This window comes from Mus musculus, chromosome 9 (assembly GCF_000001635.26).
Source record: "Mus musculus strain C57BL/6J chromosome 9, GRCm38.p6 C57BL/6J".
NCBI lineage: Eukaryota > Metazoa > Chordata > Mammalia > Rodentia > Muridae > Mus > Mus musculus.
The window spans coordinates 54,024,491-54,047,103 of NC_000075.6; the positions used below are offsets into that span (position 1 = coordinate 54,024,491).

At 40.2% G+C, this 22,613-nt stretch overlaps 1 protein-coding gene across 2 annotated transcripts in view; it reads right to left on the reverse strand.

Annotated features, from left to right (window-relative positions):
* Positions 1-1,115: 1,115 nt before the first annotated feature.
* The window catches only part of Tnfaip8l3 (tumor necrosis factor, alpha-induced protein 8-like 3), a 42,806-nt gene continuing 21,308 nt past the window's right edge, over positions 1,116-22,613 (reverse strand). The window contains exon 2 of one of the 2 annotated variants that reach the window (NM_001033535.3): positions 1,116-3,147. In NM_001033535.3, coding sequence (NP_001028707.1) covers positions 2,585-3,147 — 563 coding nt within the window. In that variant the 3' untranslated portion in view covers positions 1,116-2,584. The remainder of the gene's footprint in view (positions 3,148-22,613) is intronic. The other variant, XM_030244378.1, reaches the window with a different exon arrangement.

Consider the following 22,613-nt stretch of genomic DNA (forward strand, 5'->3'; position numbering starts at 1 on the left):
ATTTGCCTACAATTAGATGTGTGTGTTTTCCCAATAGATATCAGTCTTCCCAGAAAACTCCAGCTTATGTCAAGTTGACAAATATTCAACCAAGTCACTGGACCCCTTGTCATGGTATGCATTGATAAAACATTATTCTTAATCCATCACCTTTCCTTTTTGTTTATCCCAAGATCTCATATTAATATCAATGTCATAATATAAGACATGATATAACTTTTGAAGTTGCACAGTGGTTAAAAGTTCAGTCTCTTTAAAATACCCAAAGTCTCCATAAAGTTCCAAAGTTTGGGCTCCTTTAAAATCACAGACAAGTTACATAGTTCTTATTCCAAGAGGGAAGAACCAGGGACAGTCACAATAAATCAAAGCAAAACCAAAGTTTAACAGTGGAAATTAAATCCTGTAGCTCAAGGTCTCACATCTGGAATTGACTCAGATCTTGACCTGGGCAGCTCAGTTTCACTGGCTATGCCATCTGCAGAATACATAGCCCTAGCCACTAACTCTAATTATATATATATATATATATATATATATATATATATATATATATATACATATATATATATATATATGACAATTAACATAACCAAAGATCTCAACCGCGTACTAAAACACAATCCGAATTTTAAAAGGGAAAAGACAAGAAAAGAAATCTCTCAAAAAGAGGCACACTGATAGCCAAAATATTTGTAAAAATTATTACAATCATTAATTATTAGGAAAATACACATAGAAATCACAGTGAGATTCTACTTCTCTGAGGATACAATGGTAATATAAAAAAAAGACAGAGGATGACACATGTTAATAGGAATGTGGAGGAAATGGAAATCTTTTATAACATTGCTGCAGATACACAGCACAACAGCCAGAAAAAACAGAGTGGAAAACAGAGTGGTTGTTTCCTATGAAGTAAAGGATAAAACTACCACCTAACCCAGAAACTACATTACTGGCTCTGTATGCCAAGTAAATGAAACAATCATGTTGAAAACAGGTACAGGGACTCCCCATATTTATTACAGCAATATTCGCAATAGCTGAGAGACAGACTCAAAACACCCATCAACAGATGAGCGACAGAAGAAAAAGTGACATTTGAACAGAATGGAATGGTGTTATTTTTTTTTATTGTAAAAAAAAAATTCTGACATTTGCAGTAATGTGGATAAAATTACAAAACTTTATGTTAAGTGAAATGAGACAGACATTGAACAAACACTGAGAAATTCACAAACAGGAAATAATTCAGAAGTTGATATCTAAGAAATAAAAGGCAGAACATCGTTATTACAGAGTGGGAAGTGGAGAGGGAAAGAGATGAGGAGGGGCTGATAGTCACATTTACATAGGAAAGTTATACTGTTCTGTTTCATAATAGGGTAGTTATAGCTAACAATAATGTGCTACATATTACTAAATAGCTCAAGTGAGGGATTCTGAATATTCCTGCCAGAAAAAATAAATATTTGCGATAGATTTGCTAATTACACTGATTTGATAATTTAGTATATACATCTACTCAAGCTTTATACCACAACAAGTACAGATCAATTATAAATAAAATTTAAGGGCAGAGCTCCACCCCCTACAAAACAGAAATTATCATCTCATTAAGGAAATTAAAAACCATTCATCCAAACAGAGCATGTCTGTGTAAGAGAAGAGGAAAGGAAAGGAGGAGACATGTGAGACAGTGAGTCAATGCAGCCTGTGACGTAGGGTGGTTCTCAACAGATGTAGCTGGAGATGAAACTGGAGAGCCGGAGAAACCAGAGAGAACCGGAAAATAAGGAAAGCATTGCTCTTCCTAAACTGAGAGTCACCGCGGCAGCCTTGAACAGGTGTCCTCAATCCACATGCAGAATAAAGGGGGCGGCATCACCTGGACTCTCATTTCTCTTAAAGGAGGCAAGGAGCTCTTTCTTCCTTTTCTTCTATTTCTTTCCTGGGAGTTTTTTGTATAGATCAGGTTTGTCTGAACCTCATTCTGCAATCCATACCCAACCCCAACCCCAATCATAATTCTTATAACCCGGCCTCTACAGTACTGTGATTACTAAATATGCTATGACAACTAGCAACAAACAAACCCACTAATTATGAACAATTATACCACATCCATTTATTACATACAGTCATTGGTCTCTGTTTCAGAAAGCAGTGAATGCGAGTTCTCCTGTTCAGTCCTCACCACAGCCCAGTGAGGTAGTCAGGAAGCATCCAGTTCCAGAACACAGATCTCCTTTACCAGCGGCAGGGCTGGTATCCACATCCATGTTCTCTGTATCCTAATCCAGGGTGCCTTCCACTTTGAGATTAACGGAGCTCAGGAAGGTAATCGAAGCAGCCTTTCTGCTTACAACAGACTATTCTTTGCCAAACACAGTTCGTTTAGACTTGAGAGCTCTTGCCTGTGCCCAGGGAGTAAACACACCCAAGTCTGGGTTCAAATCCGCATCAGAGTTATAAAGAAGACACAAGAACATCTTGAACAAGGGTTGCTGCTTGATTCTCACTGGATGAGGTTGAATATTCTAACTTCGAAGCAGCAAAGTCCAAGAGAGGGGAAAGCTGTTCAGAGGATCTTGTCGTCTAACAATTTATTGATTCCTTCGCAAATCCTCTTGAGATTGGGCCTGCAGTTTCCATGCGGACCATAGAGAGTGGAAAGGAATTCCACATCAGCAAAGTGGTTGAAGACATGGTTTATGCGTCCATGGGTTCTGGGTGTCAAGTGTCGCTGTACCAGTTCATGTACCAGGTCCTTGCACTCATGCAGAAGCTTAGAGAGCACATTCGTATCAAAGGTATACTCTACTTCGTAGAAGCTGACCATGGTCATCGCAGTCTGGTTCAGTTTCTTCCGGAGTTTCTCCACAATTATAACCTCCTCTTGACTGAACTGTTTGTTCCGGTAGAGAATGCCAATTTTGATTGCCACCTTGATAGCATCCTTCATGATCTTGTGGGCCTCCTTCTTGTTGTGGGTGTGTATTTCTGTGACTTTGTACAGCTCATCAAAGATCTCACTGCTGGTGTCATCAATCAGCATGTTGGCCACAGTTTTGCTGGCTATCTTGCTCAGGATCTTCTTCTGGGCTTGAAGGGCGAGATTCTTGGAACTAAACACATGAGGACCTATGGTAAAGAGATACAAGCAGGAACATGAGAACTGTTGCCTTTTGTCTTTCTTTTTCAAATAAAATACATTAAGTTGAACTTATATTCTCAGAGCAAAACCTCATGCCTATATCCACAACTACCCTAACTAAACTCTACCCCAGATCTTCCCAAGTGTCACCATACCCTAGTCACCAATGTTTTTGTTAACTTTAAATTACATTTATCTATCTATCTATCTATCTATCTATCTATCTATCTATAATCTATCTATCTATCTATCTATCTATAATCTATCTACTTATTTATCTATTTATTTATTTATTCATGCTGTGCACATGTGTGGGCACGTCTGTGGTGGTCACATGTGTTTTTGTGGGAGTCAGCTCTCTCCTTCTACCATGTGGATCCCAAGAATTAAACTCAGTTCATCAGACTTGGTAAACACCTTGATAATAACTGCTTCACTCTTAGCAGCACCCACCACTGGTCTTGACAGTATAAGGAAAGACTGTTTGGGGAAATGGACACCAATAACAGTGCCAAACCGCCATCTGTTCTACCCCCTTCACATATGCCTGCTCATCCCGAGAACTTTAAATGGCACACAGGCTCATCCCTCTGTGGTAGTGTCTTCCTCTCAGCCAGACCAAATCGTACCATTTTAGACCTACTCCATGCATATGGCTTCTCTGACTTGACTACTTACCCAAAATTTCCCTATGGCTGCAGGTTCCATGGAAACTATTCAGTTTTGCAACTTATACAAGAGAATGATTGCATACTGACCAGAATGTAGTTAATCTCATTTTCAGAGACACAGGAGCAGTTGATCATGAAACTACTTTTTTAAGCCGAGTCTCAGGACCTATATTTTGTTGAGTCTAAGATATATTATTTTCACTTTCAAGATCTTAGAAATTGTGTTATGTTACAGATGCTAGGCAGCTGTTGTATTGTGGTTGTCATTACCTGTATGTACAACAATTTACACAATAGATATAAAGAAATGGAAAGTCAAAATGACTCTGTTAAGAAATGTTACTAATCACTGCTTACTTGTTCATTATTTATTTACTTATTTAATTGTTTATTTTTATTTTTGATATAGGAGTCTCATGGGAGTGTGGACTTAGCTTAATGGGAGAGCAATTCCTTAGCAAGCACAAGGCTCTGGGCATGGTTCACAGTGACACAAACACACACACACACACACACACACACACACACACACACACACACACGGTCTTACTGTGTAGCCCAGGCTGGTCTGAAACTTCTTATGTGGTATATGCTAGACTTGAACTTAAGATCCTCCTGACTCTGTCTCGAAAGAGTTGGGATTTCAGATGTGTATCACTATGCCCTGGTCACTACAGTTCCTGAGGGCATAAAATGGTACTGTGTTGAAAATAGAAAATATCAATAAATGACAAATCAAACATGCCTTGTAGGACTAGTACACTGAATGAATCTTAGGAAAACCACAGCCAACCTATTTTGTTCTTATACACATTGTGAATAAGGGAGAGCATATGTGGTTTTTGTTTTTTAATCCTACAACACTATGTTTACATAAGCCTATCCTGAATTTGTTGAAATATTCTACAAAGTCTACAAATGGTCTGTGTAGCCCAGGCTGGCTTTGATCTTCAATACTGATATGCCTACCTCTTTGGTACTGGGATTATAGGAATGAGCCATTATACTAGGCTCACCCACAGAAATTTAATTTCATATTGGTTGTTAATGCTTAAAGACTCTTAATTAACCCATCATAATTATGCCAACTAAAGAGTACAGGTAAACTGAAATTTAAGAAAGATTCTTGTGACAATAAATCCCCCAAGGATTGATAATTTTTTTTTTTTTTAGCAGACATAGTGCTCATACCAAGACTAGCCTGGGCTGGATATTTATTAATCTTTAAAATATAAAGGTTTTACTAGAAACACATCTCTAAATGGCATGTGAAATAGTAGGTTAAGGTACTTTGATTAAAAGACATATCATCAATGTGACTTTCAGATTGGCATTTTGTCTGGGAAGGTTCTTCATCCCAGAGCTACAGATTCTTCTAAAGTTCACCATGAAACACCATGATTGAACAGTGGAAAAAAAAGGTGATCACCATGCCTTGGCTTTATATATTTTCCCAGGTGAAAGAATTTGTGTAAAGTCTGCACAGAGAGGATGTGTAGAAAGAGAATTTGTATCTGGAAGTCTGCTCCTTCAAAACTTTCGTTGATGCCTGTTTGTGCTGAGGAGAAGGAGGAGCAACGCTTGAGACCAGCTATTTAAGCTTCAAAATAAGATAAAAAAAGATCAGGCTTAGCCATGGTTCAGCAGTTAACAGCATGGCATGACTGCCCTTGCAGAGGACCTGAGTTCAGTTTCCAGGACCCATACCAGGCATCTTACAACTGTATAACTCTGTCTCTAGAAGATGGTGTCTTCTAGCCCTTGTGGGCACCTGTTCTCATGTGCATATATACACACACAAACAGACAGATGGACAGACAATTTAAAATAACATAAATATAGTTTTTGGGTTTTTTTTTTTTTTTTGGTTTAGACAAAAAAAGTGTGCCTTGTGAAGAAAAAAAAGTCCCTTAATTAAATAAATTTGAAGAACACTGGCTATTACACAGAATGAAATGGTTTATTTTCTGTGAGGCTTAATAAATACATTAAGGTAATCTATGAATTCCAAGAGAAGGAGACGGTTGACAGAAAAAATGCCTGATCCCACCATGATGTCCTTTTACAGAGCTTGGAACCAATGCTATCTTACATGACAAACAAATGTATTAAGTTAAGGGTCTTGAAGGAGAGGGATTATATTGTTCTATCCACAGGCCCATGGAATGACATGTTGTTGAAAGGGAAAGGTGTGGGTAGAAGGGAGCAAGAGAAAACGAGTGTGAGAATAGAAGGTGGGGTTTTGTGTGTGACATGTCTGCTAGCTTTGCAGACAGAGGATGAGGACATGTGAGCCAAGGACTCTGGGTGGTCTGTGGAAGCTAAAATTGCAAGATGAAGCATTCTTCCCTACGCCACCCAAAATCCCCATAAACCTACTTCAGATTTTTGAGTTCCAGAAATGGGAAGACAAACTAATAGTGACTTAAGCCTCTACATTTACGGTGAACTGTTATGGTGGCGGTAAGTTAATTTAGGTGGGTAGGATGAGATCTTCCTCTTTTATCACGACACCAAGCTCCTAGGTGGTTTCCCTGATGTTTCTGACCATCTCCCTGAATAGAAATCACTTATCTGCAAATACACAAGATTTACAAACTTCTACTTTCAGAACTCAGGAGGGTTGGGATATGAACATCTACAAAGACTTAAAGACTGTGAGACTTGAGCAGAAGAGCCTGAGTGTATGGACCATCCAAACCACCAGAAAACCTTTAAGGAAAAAACAAAACAAAACAAAACAAATCCCACATCACCAAGTAGATTCCCACATGACCACAGATTTCGGCATTCTATGAATGTGCCCCAACACAAATATCACATATAATCTATCCTATTACATGTCTTGTTAAAGAAGGCTCTTGATGGTCCACCACATCAGGTATTGTCAAGGCTTTAAGAAGTTCTAAGGCAAGGATGACCCCATGGTTTTGTTTAGTTACCCAGCCACAGACTTACTAGGCGCACACACACACACACACAAACACACATAAATACATATACATATAAATGTGTAAAACACATCCTGTGGTATGCATTATTGGAAACAGTGGACAGGATTAATAGAAGTAAAATCAAGACAACCTGATCAACAGAACATTTTTACAGAGATCCGTGGGGGAGGGGATACACAATGTTAGTAATGGTTTAAGGGAGCTTGGACCCGAGGGTATGGTTATATTCAGAGATATTTTTGCACATGAAAATCCTGGGCTTTTCCTATCCATACTTCTGTACTAGCAGTCTATAGAGGAACCATGTTTGTAACATACCAAGAAGAGACTGTAGGCTTGAAGGAAGAACATGAGTTAAATTTGGGAACCAATGTCAGTGGTAATTTGATTTGAAAAGCACCCTTCACTGTGGCTAGTGGGAAACACCAAAATAACCAGAGCAGGTATTGGTACTTTAGTTTTTATTCCTATATACAAGCCTTCAGAAAGGGCTTTGGTTGGGGGTGTTTCTCTAGGATTTCTGACTCTAGTCTGACAGTGGGAATCAAGTAGTCTAGAGAGAGAACACCAAAGATCTAAGTGGATGCCTCAGTGCATGGAAAAGGCCTGGGGTCACAACGAGTGGCTGTTTTAAAATTAGTGTCCAGCCAGCACACAAGTTATGCTTCCATATTTCTAGAAAATACGAAACTCTCCCAGATGGCAAAATGTCATGCTTATAGTGACGGACAGCAGGAACGTCTTACCAAGCTTGGTGAGTGGGCAGGAAAGAGGCAGAGGAGCCTAGTGGGAATAAGGTAATAAACTTCATCAGAGCCAAAGCAGACTATGGTTATAAAAGGTATCAGACACTGAGCTGTCACCAGAGCCCAGGAAAGAGCATCACCAGGATGTGGGGGTACAAGGGCCAGAGCACAGCTCTTCTGCCCTCCTCCTCACAGGACTCTGGTTCTCTACCTTTGTCGCTTCCCTAAAAGGTGTGTGGAAAACTTGCATATTAAGTACAGAGAGACATATGTTTGCAAGAGAGAATTATTCACACCAGCAAGCAATCAGCATGGCTTCATTTCCATTGACAGTTCAAGATGACAACAGGAAAGAGAATTATCTACAAGATGTTAAGTAGAAGTTAGAAGTGGGCATGGAGCATGCATGCTCCACTATGTTCATAGCAGCCTTGTTTATAATAGCCAGAAGCTGGAAAGAACCCAGATGCCCCTCAACAGAGGAATGGATACAGAAAATGTGGTACATTTACACAATGGAATACTACTCAGCTATTAAAAAAATGAATTTATGAAATTCCTAGGCAAATGGATGGACCTGGAGGGTATCATCCTGAGTGAAGTAACCCAATCACAAAGGAACTCGCACAATATGTACTCACTGATAAGTGGATAATAGCCCAGAAACTTAGGATACCCAAGATATAAGATACAACTTGCCAAATGCATGAAATTCAAGAAGAACGAAGACCAAAGTGTGGACACTTTACCCTTTCTTAGAAATGGGAACAAAACTCCCATAGAAGGAGTTACAGAGACAAAATTTGGAGCTGTGACGAAAGGATGGACCATCTAGTGACTGCCATATGCAGGGATCCATCCCATAATCAGCTTCCAAATGCTGACACCATTGCATACACTAGCAAGATTTCGCTGAAAGGACCCAGATATAGCTGTCTCTTGTGAGACTATGCCGGGGCCTAGCAAACACAGAAGTGGATGATCACAGTCAGCTATTGGATGGGTCACACGGCCCCTAATGGAGGAGCTAGAGAAATTACCCAAGGAGCTATAGGGAACTGCAACCCTATAGGTGGAACAACAATATGAACTAACCGGTACCCGGGAGCTCTTGTCTTTAGCTGCATATGTATCAAAAGATGGCCTAGTCGGCCATCACTGCAAAGAGAGGCCCATTGGACTTGCAAACTTTATATGCCCCAGTACAGGGGAACGCCAGGGCCAAAAAGGGGGAGTGGGTGGGTAGGGGATTGGGGGTGGGTGGGTATGGGGGAACCTTTGGGATAGCATTGAAAATGTAAATGAGGAAAATACCTACTCAGCGCTACCAACATCCAAATATGACTTACAACTAATTGTATATCAGTGTGGCTTGAACAAATAGAATTGAAACATTTAGTTTTGACCATAAATATTCATATGTAAGTTATACTTCAGGTTTAATTTATTTTGTTAAAATTAATTTTTTATATTTGAATTACATTAAAACTAAACTTTTCTTTGAAAAAAAAAAAAGAAGTGGGCATGGTACCCAGATGGAAGCAATGGATGTTGTTGATGAGACCATCTGTGAAGGCCGGGAATCACATGTGCAAGGAAAGTGGTAAGGCCAAGGCCACAGAGAAGGTAAGGCTCAGGCCGAGGAGGTGAGAAGATCTCATGGTTTTTGGCTGCCAGTCACTTATGTCTCAGTCCAAGGAATAGAGAACTCAAGGCATTCCAAGCAGGACAGGCTCACAAACAACTCTGAACTTTAACTTCCTCCACAGTGAGTTCAAAAAGTGTTGGTCTGTGAGACACAAAACCAAAGACTGGGGACTATGTTCTTTGTATGCAAACACATATGAGCAGAGAAAAGATGGTAGAGTCAGTGGTCAACAACTGCCCTCCTCTTGGCAAGATCTCTTCTACAGACATATTTTTAAGGTAAAAGCAATGATCTAGCATGATCTAATAAGAAATTAGTCATAAAGCCAGGCATGATGGTACACACCAGTAGCTTTAGCTCTGGGAGGCTGAGGCAGTAGGATTGCTGTGAGCTTGAGAACTATAGATACTGAGATACTAGCATATCTTAACAGTGAAAATTGCTCATACAAATTTCAAAAATTAATAAAATTATGTATGAAATACAGATTGTATTTCAATGTTGTCACTCGCTTTCAGATATTTCCAAAAGGCGATGGCAAACCATGGTAATTAGGTAGACAGTTACAAAGATTTTGGGTTTGGTCTTGTTTGGGTGATGAGAGATAAGCAACCAATTCAATGGCTTTGCAGGGAGAGAAAAGTTAAAGATGACACTTTTTTTTTTTTTTTTTTTTTGGTAGCCTGAGAGACTGGGTCGGGTAGGAGACCATTGAAATGTCACCAGCTGAAACCAGAAAAACCAGTGTAGGAAGAAGATGGACTCAGCTCCGAGGGACAGGTGCTTGTGGGCATTGTCACAAAGATGGAGATAAAGTCAAACTGGCTTAGGTAACAGGGCATCTCAAATCTCACTTATCTCACCCTGAGCTCCCCGTATTTCCCATACGTCCCCCGTTGTTTTCTAACAAGAATGAGAACATGGACTTCCCGTAACAGACCGTTAGCCACCCTGAAGGATAAACTGGCTTTCTTCAGAATGCAGACGTTTGTCCTGTTAAAGAATATTCTCCCTGGAGTCATGCTGGATCCAACTTGGGATTCCCTATCCCTTTTGTAGTCTACCACCTAATGTCCTGTAATCACCAATCTAGAGAATGGGTGTTTTAAAGACTATGCAAAGGAGGAAAGGCAGATCTGAGCGATGCAGGGTAGGGTGAAGGGCAACATAAGAAAAGACTAAATTATGAGGCTGTAGTCTCTGAGCAAGGAGTGCTGTGTCAGCATCTTCTACCTCTTTTGTCCTATAGCAGGTGCTCCGGCTTTCAACTGGCACGCAGGGGCTCCTGAAATCTCAGCTGGCACGCAGGGGTCCCTGAAATCTCGGCTGCTATACAGGGGCCCCTGAAATCTCAGCTGGCACACAGGGGCCCCTGAAATTTCTGCTGTCATGCAGTGGCCCCTGAAATCTCATCTATAGCTCCTCTTACAAGCTTGTGAGCAGGCTGAGTTTGGATTTGCTCATGGTGGCTGCTAGGTCCTGGAAGTTAGTTAACCCAAACACAGGAGGAGCGATTCGTGAGCCAGGGAGGTGTCTGACCTATGTTAACCATCCAGGGTGCCGAGGATGGAAGCACAAAAGCCACAACAGTAAAAGCATGAAAGCAGATTCAGATTGCTGCAGAGCCGGATTCCAAATCATCGCATCAGAAAAGCAGTATTTTAGGATGGCCACTATGAAAACCAAAGTTTCTCATCCTCTTTTTAGGAGGGGTTGTTTTGTTTTGTTTCCCCGCTATCGGTTAGGTGAAATGAGGAGATTTTGCCAGAGTCAGCCGCTCAACGTTTCAGCTTATTATCTTGTCTTTTCTAACCCACCCCAGCCAACAGTCAACCTACACTGTGCAATCTGTAACTCAGCCCACGATTCTGAACCCGAGGCCAAGTGGACCATGCATTTGATCCTTGCAGACCGGGAAGAGAAGGTCTGTGTGCTCCAGCTCATAGATTAAGAAACTGAGGCTCCGTGGATGTCAGCAGTTCACTCAGAGATACTAGTCAGTAGCAGAGCTCCAGAGCCCAGTTCACAAGATTTCAGACAGAGCCTGCATTCTTTGTCTTTGTACATCTTCCTTCAGGAAATAGCCTTAGTTCCTGAGAGGTTATTTGAATAAGAAGGGCCCCCATAGGGTCATAGGTTTGGATGTTTGATCCCCAGTAAGTGTTTGGGGGGGGAGATTAAGAGGTGTGGCTTCATTGAGAGAGATCTCTGGGGAATGCCTTTAAACCCCCATGCTATTCCCAGTCAGTCTCTGACCATTTCTGTCTCTGTTTCTGCCTCCTATGTATGTCTCTCTGTCTGTCTCTCTCTGTCTCTGTCTCTCTTTCCCTCTCCCTGCCTGCTGCCAGGGTATAAAATATGAGCTCTCAGCTCCTGGCCTCTGTCAGTACATTACCTCTGAAACCGTAAGCAAGTCTCCAGTTAAATGCCTTCTTTTGAAGGTGGCTTTGGTCATGGCGTCTCTTCACAGACATAGAAGAGTAACTACAAAAGCTCCTTAATGATAGGGACTTTTACTTATGTGAAACATTAAAGGGACCTCAATTTAAATCTCCATCGAGCTAGAGAAGTTAATACTTGTCATTTAACACACTAAAAAACAAAACAAAATATAAACCAAAAACCCAGCATTGTGACCGAATAATACCTCATTTGCCAGAAATTGAGGGTAGATAATATATACAGTTTTTGGTTTTGAACAGAATTGTGTCTGTTTGAAACAATTACGTAGATTTTTTTTTCTTATTGATTTTTATAGCTAGCACTGAAAAGTAGATCAGTATTTGATCATTTTCCTTTACCAGAACTATCTGAAGCAGATAAATTGCCAAGTCTCTAGAGACTGAATCACATCTAACTTGACAGTTTAGTTCTGATGACCCGAGAGAGATTTTTATACCACAGAAGAGCATCCATCAGGAAAGCCAGCATCTACTTAAATAATTATTTTAAACGAAGCCTAGTCAATCCCCATCTTTGCATGGTGTCCCTTTAAATGGCAGGTTATTGTCAGGTATAATAACAAAAGAGTTCATACGAAGTAGTCTTGATCACTGAAGTACTTTCTGCATTTATCTGACCATATTCCTGCAGCAGCTCTATGATGCACACAATGGCAGCAGCATTTTACACTCAAGGAAAACAAGGAGAGAGAGAGAGAGAGAGAGAGAGAGAGAGAGAGAGAGAGAGAGAGGGAGAGAGAGAGAGAGAGAGGTTCTGCAGCCCACCCCATCATCCTGTGCTTAACCCCAAACCAAATACACAGTATTTCAAGACATTCTAAACTTCCATGCATGAGTGACAAACCAATTAGTTTAAATGTTCCTTTGGATTACTGCCCATTTTAAAATGAAGATTGATTGGTTTTTGTCTCCCTCAGAAGAATTGCTCTTTTATAAACTGGGGCTGGAGAGATGGTTCTATGGTTAAGAGTTCTTACTGCTCTAGAGTTCTAGAGGGCCAGAGTTCAGATCTTCACTCCCTCATCAGGTGCTCAGAAACGCTGTAACTCCAGGTCCAGTGGGCCAGACACCCTCTCCTGGCATCAATGGGCACATGCACATGTTTCTACAGACAAGCACACACACACACACACACACACACACACACACACACACACACACACTACAACAAATCTTTAAACCAATAAAGCATTTCAAGCATATAGATAAAATGGAAGAAAATATATCACCTATATGGCCAATACCCAGAGACAATTTCTTTTAAAATTATTTTTAAATGTATTGTTATTGTGTGTATATGATGTGTAGGTGTGGGTATGTATATGTGCCAAAGCCTACATATGTAGGTTAGAGAACAACTCTGTGTAGTTTGTCCTCTGTTCCACTGTTACACGAGTTCTGGGGACTTAACTTGGGTCACTGGGCTGTGGGCAAGCACTTTACCTGGCAAGCAATATGGCCACCCAGGAGCAGTTCTTAATATTTTGCCCTCCAAAGCAGAGGGAGGTGAGGTTCTCTTTGTTCAACTTCTCTCCTGCTTCTCTCTTCTCAAATCTAATTGACTCTAGATGTTTGATCTCTGGTTTTTATAGATGAATGCTTTTAAACTTTTCATAAAAGGTGCCGCATAAACCCTTCAGAAACATTTCATTCGACATCGCGCTTTCAAGATTTACCTAGTATGAACATGTCTGCATCGTTCTCATTGCTGGACATTTAAATTCATTACACTCCCTGCGGACACACAGCAGTCTGCCAGATTCTACATCTAGAACACGCCTGCCAAGTCCTGGCAGAAGTGCTGCCAACTGGTCTCCAAGGAGACTGCACCAATTTTCACTCCCAGCAGTAGTGAGTTCCTGGGGTTAAGCTTGCTCATCAATAGCCCACGTTTAAAATTTTCTGTCCATCTGAATTGGACAAAAATGGTATCTTAACATGCATTGCTCTCAGCCAGCGCTTCACCTTTCTCTCATGACAGTATACAGAAGGTTTACACATTTACACTTTAACAGACATTGGCCAATAATTCTCTTGAGTTTTTTAAATCTGATTTTAAAAAATTCTTTCCTGCCATGCCATAATAAAAGTTTCATACATTTTTTAGAATGTTAAGATTTCCTTTTCACGTTTAGGTCTTCCACCCATCTGGAAAATATACATGAATATTATATGAGGTTTGAGGTTTGAATTACTTTTCTCCACACAATTTATTTTTTATTTTTTGGTTAAATAGCACATCTTTTCTACTACTGGACTCTCAGACCTCTTTGGTTTTGATTTTTTTTCCCATATCAACCTTCCACATTTAATGGATACAGTTCTGATTTTTTTAGTGTATTCTTTAGTCTCCTTGTCTATTTCAATAACAATACCACATCTTAATTGCTAATGCAGTGGATAAATTTTCCCCTTTATTCCGCTTAGAAACTCTCTTGACTATTCTTTTCCTCTCTGGCATGAACTTTCAAATCATTTGCTCAAATGCATAAAGTCTATTAGAACTAATAACAGAAGTCAGCAAGCTAAGTCTCTTGGTGATAAATACAGAAAAACCCAGTCATTAACAGCCATTTAGTAACTGCAAAAAATGTGCATGCTAATGACTGGAGCTTCATCCCCCAGAAGCCATGTGGAAGGCGAGAACTCAGAAGTTGGTCTCTGACCTCTGCACATGCACACTGACTCACACAAAATAACCAAGAAGCGAAATATAAGTGATATCAAAGGATATTCGGTGAGCAAAATGTGCAAATGTTTTATAAGCATGATCAGAGGACAGAGAAAATCTGGGCAAATGGTGAGGAAATTGTGGTTAATGCATATGAAGTTTCCACATCAAAGACACGAGTCCACCCCCACTTATCCCAGTTATTTGGCTTGCCAGGCTCTGCTGATAGCCCTAGTGGGTTTTATGTAGCATCTCCCCGATACTGAAAGGTAGCTAGTGGTACCTACACAGAGTCATCATCTCCTACCCCAGGTTTTCCTGTTTGTTGTTTTACCACCTTTTTTGTAACCAATGGTGGAACTACCCAGTGCAATCTTGGGAAATAAGAATTATTTGGCATTTCTGTCTCATTCCTAACTTCAAAAAAATTATCTGTAAATCTTTCCCATCAAATATGATGCCTGCTGTGATTTTCATAAGGGTTTTATAGTTTTTGGAACTATAACTTTAACTTTTGTGGAAGCTAGTAGTCATCACAATGAATAGATTATAAAAGGTCTTAATCTATTAATCACAAATTTAGTTCTAACCCAGAGGTGGGCAAGGAATGGCTGTTCTGGAGGGCTATAATGAGCTCACACTAAGGTGACAAGTCTTTGGATCTACACAGTCTCTCCACAGAGCTGACATTCTCCTCAGCCAGTCTCTGCAGATGCGGCTCCTTTTTAGGAGGCCTTGTTTACAGTCCCCCTTGTTGGCCAATGCACTTCATGCACACAGTGGCTACATTTTGTTTATTAAATATTATGAGGTATCTCATAGCTAGGAGGCTCATTCCTAGGATGTGAGGTTGATGAGGCTGAGTGGTGGGCAGGACAGCAGCCTTCAGGTGAAAGGATGGATAGCTGGGAAACGCCATTAAGAAAGGAACCCTTGGATTGTTAGGATTTAGATCTGAATTATTTTTATATCCTCTGTATCTGACATACACTTATGTGCGACAGATTACCATACTTAAATTTAAGTAATCAAGAACACAGTATGGCACAATGGAGTGAAGTCTACAGGTGAATCAAACACCTAGAATAACCAAAATGTATATATTTACAATGAGACTGACTATATACTTCCTTCTATACTTATAGCTACTTGTAATCTATGAGCTTTCTTACTTAGATTTAGAAGACCAGAAATGAGACTTTTGAAGAAGTCACTGTAGCATTTCTTTTTATTACTTAAATACAAATATTATGAATTAATTTTTAAGCCAGTCTAATTATGTTATAGAACATTTTAGATACTAATCATTAAGAAACATCAGTACTTAAGGTATAGAAACATCTTGACTATTATTAGCCATTGATGTCTTTTATATAATCTGATTAACCAACCTCTGTGGCTATCTCTAGTCAGAGTAAATGGAGTTACAGTTTAATTTAACTAGACTTTTTCTTTAACTCAAGTTATACTAAAATATAAAGAGAATGAAAAAACTCGAATCTTTCACACGTTCGTTTCCTGTAAGATAGATGGGTTTAGGGTAAACAAACAGTCATGGTGAAAGGTTTGACCAAATGAAAGGACACTATATTTTCATTTTTATCATCACTAAAACTAGAACTAGTATTTTATCAATTAGAGATATACTAGGCAGAATATTAGATGTCATGAACAATTTTAAAAAATCTAGTTACCAAAATATTTCAGAAACAGAAATGGTGAGAAATTGTTTAGTACTTGACTGTCAGCTATATGGCAATGATTGACTATTTAAGAAGCAACAGCTTTGTCCAATAAGAAAATGTGTTTAATAACAGCTCTTAAATGTTCATTTAGTAAAAGGAGACTAAGAATAATTTGTTACTTAAAAAAGATTATTATTTAAAAGCAAGCATTAATTTTATCTCAGGGTATTAAATTAAACTTCATAAATTTTATAGTCTTTATATTATTTTAACTTATTTATAACCATATTTATTTTTACACAACTGATTACAGCATACTTTAATCTTAACATTATTATTATTACAAAATTTCAAAAACAATGAGATAATTTTGAATGAAAGCTCAGGAGGCTATAACTAAAACATAAAAAGTATGATAACTTAGCTACACAAAAATTATAAACACAGGTAAAGTACATTAACAGTTCTTGTTTTCTTAACCAAATTTAAATTAGTTACTTGTTAAAGATGTAAGTTATAAAAGTTAGCTTGAGATGGCTTTTTGTTAGAAAAAGTTTTCTCATTTTTAATGCTTCTGAAGCATCAAAAATAGGGCGAGGCATCCAGAGCAGGATGACATTTGACACCTATCATTATCATTATTATTATATTGCTAAAATAGCGATGACTACTTTTTACAATATAAATATCACTATGGTGTAAGACATTATGATGATCTGTAAACTATAAGATGTCTGCCTAAACCTCAAAGTAGATTTTAAAAATGATAACTTAAAAATACATGGAGGTTTTCCTTACACAGACCTGACTAAAGTAAGGGTTTTAGAAAACATTTTTTTTATATGATTGGTTAAAAAAAATCTTAAAATTCCTAAAACGTATGTGTATTTATACATATACAGACATATCATATTTAAAACTGTAGGCATGAGCTATATTTCTTCATCTTTGTACTAAAGACCTTAGTATCTCAAGGGAGGGCAATTGTCTAATAGGAAAACCATACCTTGCAGTACCTCTTAAAGTTAATTTGTGCCCTCAAGCAGTAGGGACCACTGTTGCAGAACAAGAATTGGAATGAAGGTCAAGAATTAACCAGAATTGTATGATTATGTGTATCTTGCCATTAAAAGCAGCTTCAAATTTTTAAATTTAAAAACTCTTGTCAATTGTCTTGAGTACCTGAGGACCATCCATCTCTATTTGTTTTACCTATGTATCACGTTGATTAAATATATGTTTGTCTTTTCTCATTATGTTTTTTTTTAATTTTAGTTTACCGAAAGCCAAAATGAAGCTGAACCAAGTTAGTTTACATCAGCACTTACTTATAAGGCAATTTGGCAATACATACATCATGTAAAAAATATAACCAAATGGAAACAATATATATTATATGAGATATATTTTAATAAACCAATATTTTATCATAATTGTGCTAGAATTTTTTTCTGATGTTCATTATAAAAAAGATAGAGCACAGAGATCTTCAGTAAACATATGTCTCTACTAACTTATATATGGTCCAACAATAATGAAAACCTTACATTTAAGTTGTATGTTAAGAAGTTTTATGAAATTCTTGGACAAATGGATGTATCTGGAGGATATCATCCTTAGTAGGTAACCCAATCACAAAAGAAGTCATTAGATATGCACTCACTGCTAAGTGGATATTAGCCCAGAAACATAGAACACCCAAGATACAATTTGCAAAACACAAGAAAATCAAGAAGAGGGAACACCAATGGTTGGATACTTCATTCCTCCTTAGAATAGGGAACAAAATACCCATGAAAGGAGTTACAGAGACAAAGTTTGGAGCTAAGACGAAAGGATGGACTATCCAGAGACTACCCCACCCGGGGATCCATCCCATAATCAGCCACCAAACCCAGACACTATTGCATATGCCAGAAAGATTTTGCTGAAGGGACCCTGTTATAGCTATCTCATATGAGGCTATGCCAGTGCCTGGCAAATACAGAAGTGGATGCTCACAGTCATCTATAAGATGGAACACAGGGCCCCCAATGGAGAAGCTAGAGAAAGCACCCAAGGAGCTGAAGGGGTCTACAACCCAATAGGTGGAACAACAATATGAACTAACCAGTACCTACAGAGCTCGTATCTCTAGCTGCATATGTAGCAGAAGATGGCCTAGTGGGCCATCACTGGGAAGAGAGGCCCCTTGGTATTGCAAACTTTATATGCCCCAGTACAGGGGAATGCCAGGGCCAAGAAGTGGGAGTAAGTGGGTAGGGGAGCAGGGTGGAGGGAGGGTATAGGGAACTTTCGGGATAGCATTTGAAATGTATATAAAGAAAATACCTAATAAATAAATAAATAAATAAATAAATAAATAAATAAATTAAAAATACAGTGCATCTGAGAGTCACCCATGCTTTCTGTATATGGAGATTCATTCTTTCTTAGTGTTGAGATTTATTCCCTGTGTTGCTATAACATGGGTTGTTTATGCATTTTGTGATTGGCATTTTGTGTTGTTCCTAGCTTTGGACTATTATAAATAAAATGTGTGAATGTGGATGTATATATATATATATATATTAAAAAAAAGAAGTCTTTTCACCCCTGGCAATGGGCAGAGAGACCCGTTGATGGTGGTGGTGTTCGTATATCAGTCAAGGGCAGAGCAGATGGCAGTCTTTTGTTCATCCTAGCTTGATGCCTGGCTTGGTGGCCAAAGCTGTCTTATGCCTAAGGCTCATAAAATCAAACCAATCAAATCAAATCAAATCAAATCAAGTACAGGCAGCATAGTATAGGAAGAGAAAGACAGAGGCCTGCTGACTGCCGCGCCACTCACAGACCTGCCCTCCAGCACATAGCACACAGCACACAGGCGGGCCACAGGCACCCATTTACTGCCAAGCCATACATCACAGATGGAGAATGTCACCCAGGGGTCCACCAACTTTGTGCCCAGCCTGCAGCTGGAGCCACCACAATGTGCAAGTACGTGGTGGTCAGATGAGAAAGAGAGGCGAAGAAACTTCAGCTTTATGAAGAAAAATGAACTGGAGACTCGAGGGTAGAAAGGTCACCCTTGTGAGTGGCCAACCCTGCCACTTAGGGCCATGGTGAAGTCCCAGTCCCAGCTGAGTGCCATGTCTGGGTCAGTGGCAGGGATCAGTGTTGGTGGATGTCCGTGGCTTATATTACCATTAGAGAACATGAGGACTCCCTGGTTGGGGCTGCTGATGGAAATTACATGGATGCCCTAGCTCACCCCATCGCTCACTGGATCAGCCTGAATGTGGCACTCTGAAGAGTTCGCCCCATCTCTTACTGCTGGCAGCACTCAGGAGAGCCAGCCCTGTGCCCGGCTCAGACAGCACAGTGGAGCTGACCCTTGTGGTAGGGAAATGGGTGAGCCAGCCTGGTGTCCTGAACTTGGGAAAGTTAACCCAGCCAGTCATCTAACATGAGATGGTACAGGCACAGGTGATGCCTTCACCTCCTGCCACGAGCTCAGGAAAGCTAACCTTGCTCCTCAACAGATCTAACACTTGGGAGAGTGGTCCTGCATCTCGCCTGGACAGCACATCAGAACTGACCGTGATGATCAAGGTTCAGGTGAACCAGCCCGAAGGGAAAGAGCATCATGGGAGAGCTGGCCCTGCCACTCCTTTGCTGAGAGGTGGTGTGGGTGTAGGGAGGATGTTCTCCTCCCAACCACCACCACCTGAAGCAGTCGGGAGAACTGACCCTGAGATCTTGAGAATGAGAGAGCTGGTTCTGTCCGTTGCCGGCTGCAGCACTCGGGAGACTGGACACTGATCCGTGTCTGGGCAGCACAGTGAAGTTGGCCCTGGTGGAGGGTTCATAAGTGAGTAAGTCGGCCCCAAGGGTGAGAGCACTGGAGAGCTGGCTCTAGGGTCATGAAAGATGGAAAGCTGGTCCCGACCTTCACTGGTTGTAGCACTACGAAGAGTAGGTCCTGTACCTCGCATGGTCAATGCAGTGGAGGTGGCCCTAACGACAAAAGCACAGGTGAGCCAGTCCTTAGGATATAAGAGCGGCAGAGCTGGCTTAGCCCCTCACAGGCTGCAGCATATGGGACACCTTGATTGGGCAGCACAGTGGAGCTGGCTCTGGAGGCCTGGGTGCAGGCAAGTCGGCTCCAAGGGCATGAAAGCAAGAGAGCTGACCCTGCCTTCTACAGATGGTGGCATTCGGTGGCCTAGCTGGAACAATGCTGGAAAGCTTGCCCTGGTGCTGCAGATAAGGGAAAGCTTGCACACTGATGAGCTTAGTAGCTGCCACCCAGTTCCAGAACCAGGGCTCTGAGTTGGCCCACCCCAACATCTGTATCATCTACAAATAGTTGGAATGCATAAAGGGGCCAATCCTGCTGATCCAGGGATGCAGGGTATCCCACGATACACAGCAGCAATGGGAGGACCTGGAGGCATCCCATAATGATACAATATTGATGGTGTCACAGAGGCCAGAGATCTCGGGCCAGACTTAGGACTCGAAGCAGCAAACATTTGCAAGTGAAGATGTGTAGAAAGAGGGATAGACTGTGGGACACCCTGTGACACACTACAGCTTCCATGGTGAGATGGTTTTTATGCTTGAGTTTGGTTTGTCATTTGTTTGTTTGGGAGTGTTTTATTTTGGGGGTTAGATTGCAAGGGCAGAGGGTGGATATGAGGGGAGAGGAAAATGAGCGAGACTGGGGTGCATGATGTAAAACTAACAATGAATCAATAAAAAAGTATTTAAGATTCCAAAAGATATTATTTTAATCAGTTTTAAGGTATTTAGAGTACTCAAATGTATAAATAGCATGTATTTATCAGCTCCTAATACAAAATCATAGTATTGAAATTTCTATCTGTATGTGCATTTTAGTTGGACATAGTAAAAATAATTTTAGCACATAACAAAAATTAATTTAAAAAGAGAACCAAAGTGGCCACATTGTATAAAAAAATCTTTGATGCAACAAAAAATACACTGAAACAATTATCACAGACATATGACACAATTACATGAAATCAGATACACCCACTTTAGAAAAAAAACAGAAAGTTTATCTTATTTATTTTTTAAGATGTGAGAAAGGCTTAGTAACAGAGGAGACTAAAAGGTGAAGTTTGTCTTATAGACTTAAGGTAAACTTTTTCCTCTAGCTGAGGAGGGGGAGTAGTTGTTTTGTTTTGTTTTTTAAATTGTGTCCCAGACCCATATCTAGCAGGTAACTTGGAGATCACAACTTATGCCAAGCAGGCTGGCCACTTTTCCACTACCTGCCAATTAGAAGATCAAAATTAAAAGTAGATAGCTGGGAGTTAAAGAGGAGATTTATCCAATGTGGTCACATTAAGGAGAGGTCACAAAGACCCAGCAAACCTTTCTCAAGTCCACCCTTAGGGTTTTACCCTAAGAAAAAGTTTCAATAGAGGTCCAAGGATATGCACATTTGAGCAGTCCTTGTCAAAGAACATTTATACCCACCACTAACTCATCAATATCTGGATTCTAGTCTCAACAGTGAGGTGGTCTAACAGCTGCTAGAATGGTTTGAAATCTCCTTCAGAGAGACAAGTTGTTCCTCTGGGTACAGCTCTTTCCTCTGCCCAGAATGCAGTCCTAGAGAAATACCTGATCCTTAGGGCCCATTCTTCTAACAGTCTGATAAATTGATAGACACAAATGTCTCTTCTGGATCTTTATGCAAGTGGAGTGGGTGGAAATCAGGCTTTATGAAGCTGCTCCTCAGAAAAGACATGGGTTACCACATAGGCTCTACCCCAGAGTGGAGAATGGATAGGTCTAGGCTTTACCAATTTTTGATGTCAGTATCTCTAAGATGCTAAGTGGATTTCTTGTTAAAACAGGAGAAGCAAAGGAATACAGGATTCACATTTAGCAGGAGCCACCAAGTCAATGAACAGAGGGAAACTCATCTAAGAAGCTTAAAGATGGGATTCAGTGTAAATCCCCACGGGTATTGTTGAGGTGACAGGGACAGAGCTCCATTTGGTTCTCTGTAACGGCCTGAGGAGTTCCCCTAAACTGTAGGGACCTCAATGCACACTAAACTGATTTTTGGCTTTAAGCCTGAAGGGACTTTTAGGACTGGTTTGTGTACAAAGGTTTTCCACAAGACAACAATTGTTGCTTAGACACAGCAAATAATTTGGATAAAGTCTGTGAAGATCTAAAAGACCCTTGCTTCTCCAATCTCTGCCAAGGAATTGACACTTGTGTGAATGCCTCAGAAGAAAGGACCTTCCTGTTTCAATGTCCTCCTGGGTACACAGACACGAGGGGCTCAAGACACTGGTGACATAGGTGTCTTCCCAGGCAAGCTATTAAAGTCCCTTCAACCTCAGGACTGTGGTGTGTTTGTTGGGTTTCCCTGTTAGTCTGTGGTGTATCATGGGCTGCATCCCCTGAAATCTCCACGCCTTTCGGTAGAAGGAAACAGGTGCCTCCCCACTTTGGAGACTTTATTAAAGCTTAGCAAGGTCAGAAGATAAGAAATAGGAAAAAAAAAAAAAAGAAGCAGAATTAGGATTTTGAGGAGAAATGTCAGGGGACAAGGCCAAAGGAAAATAAATTGAAACATTTCAAAGAC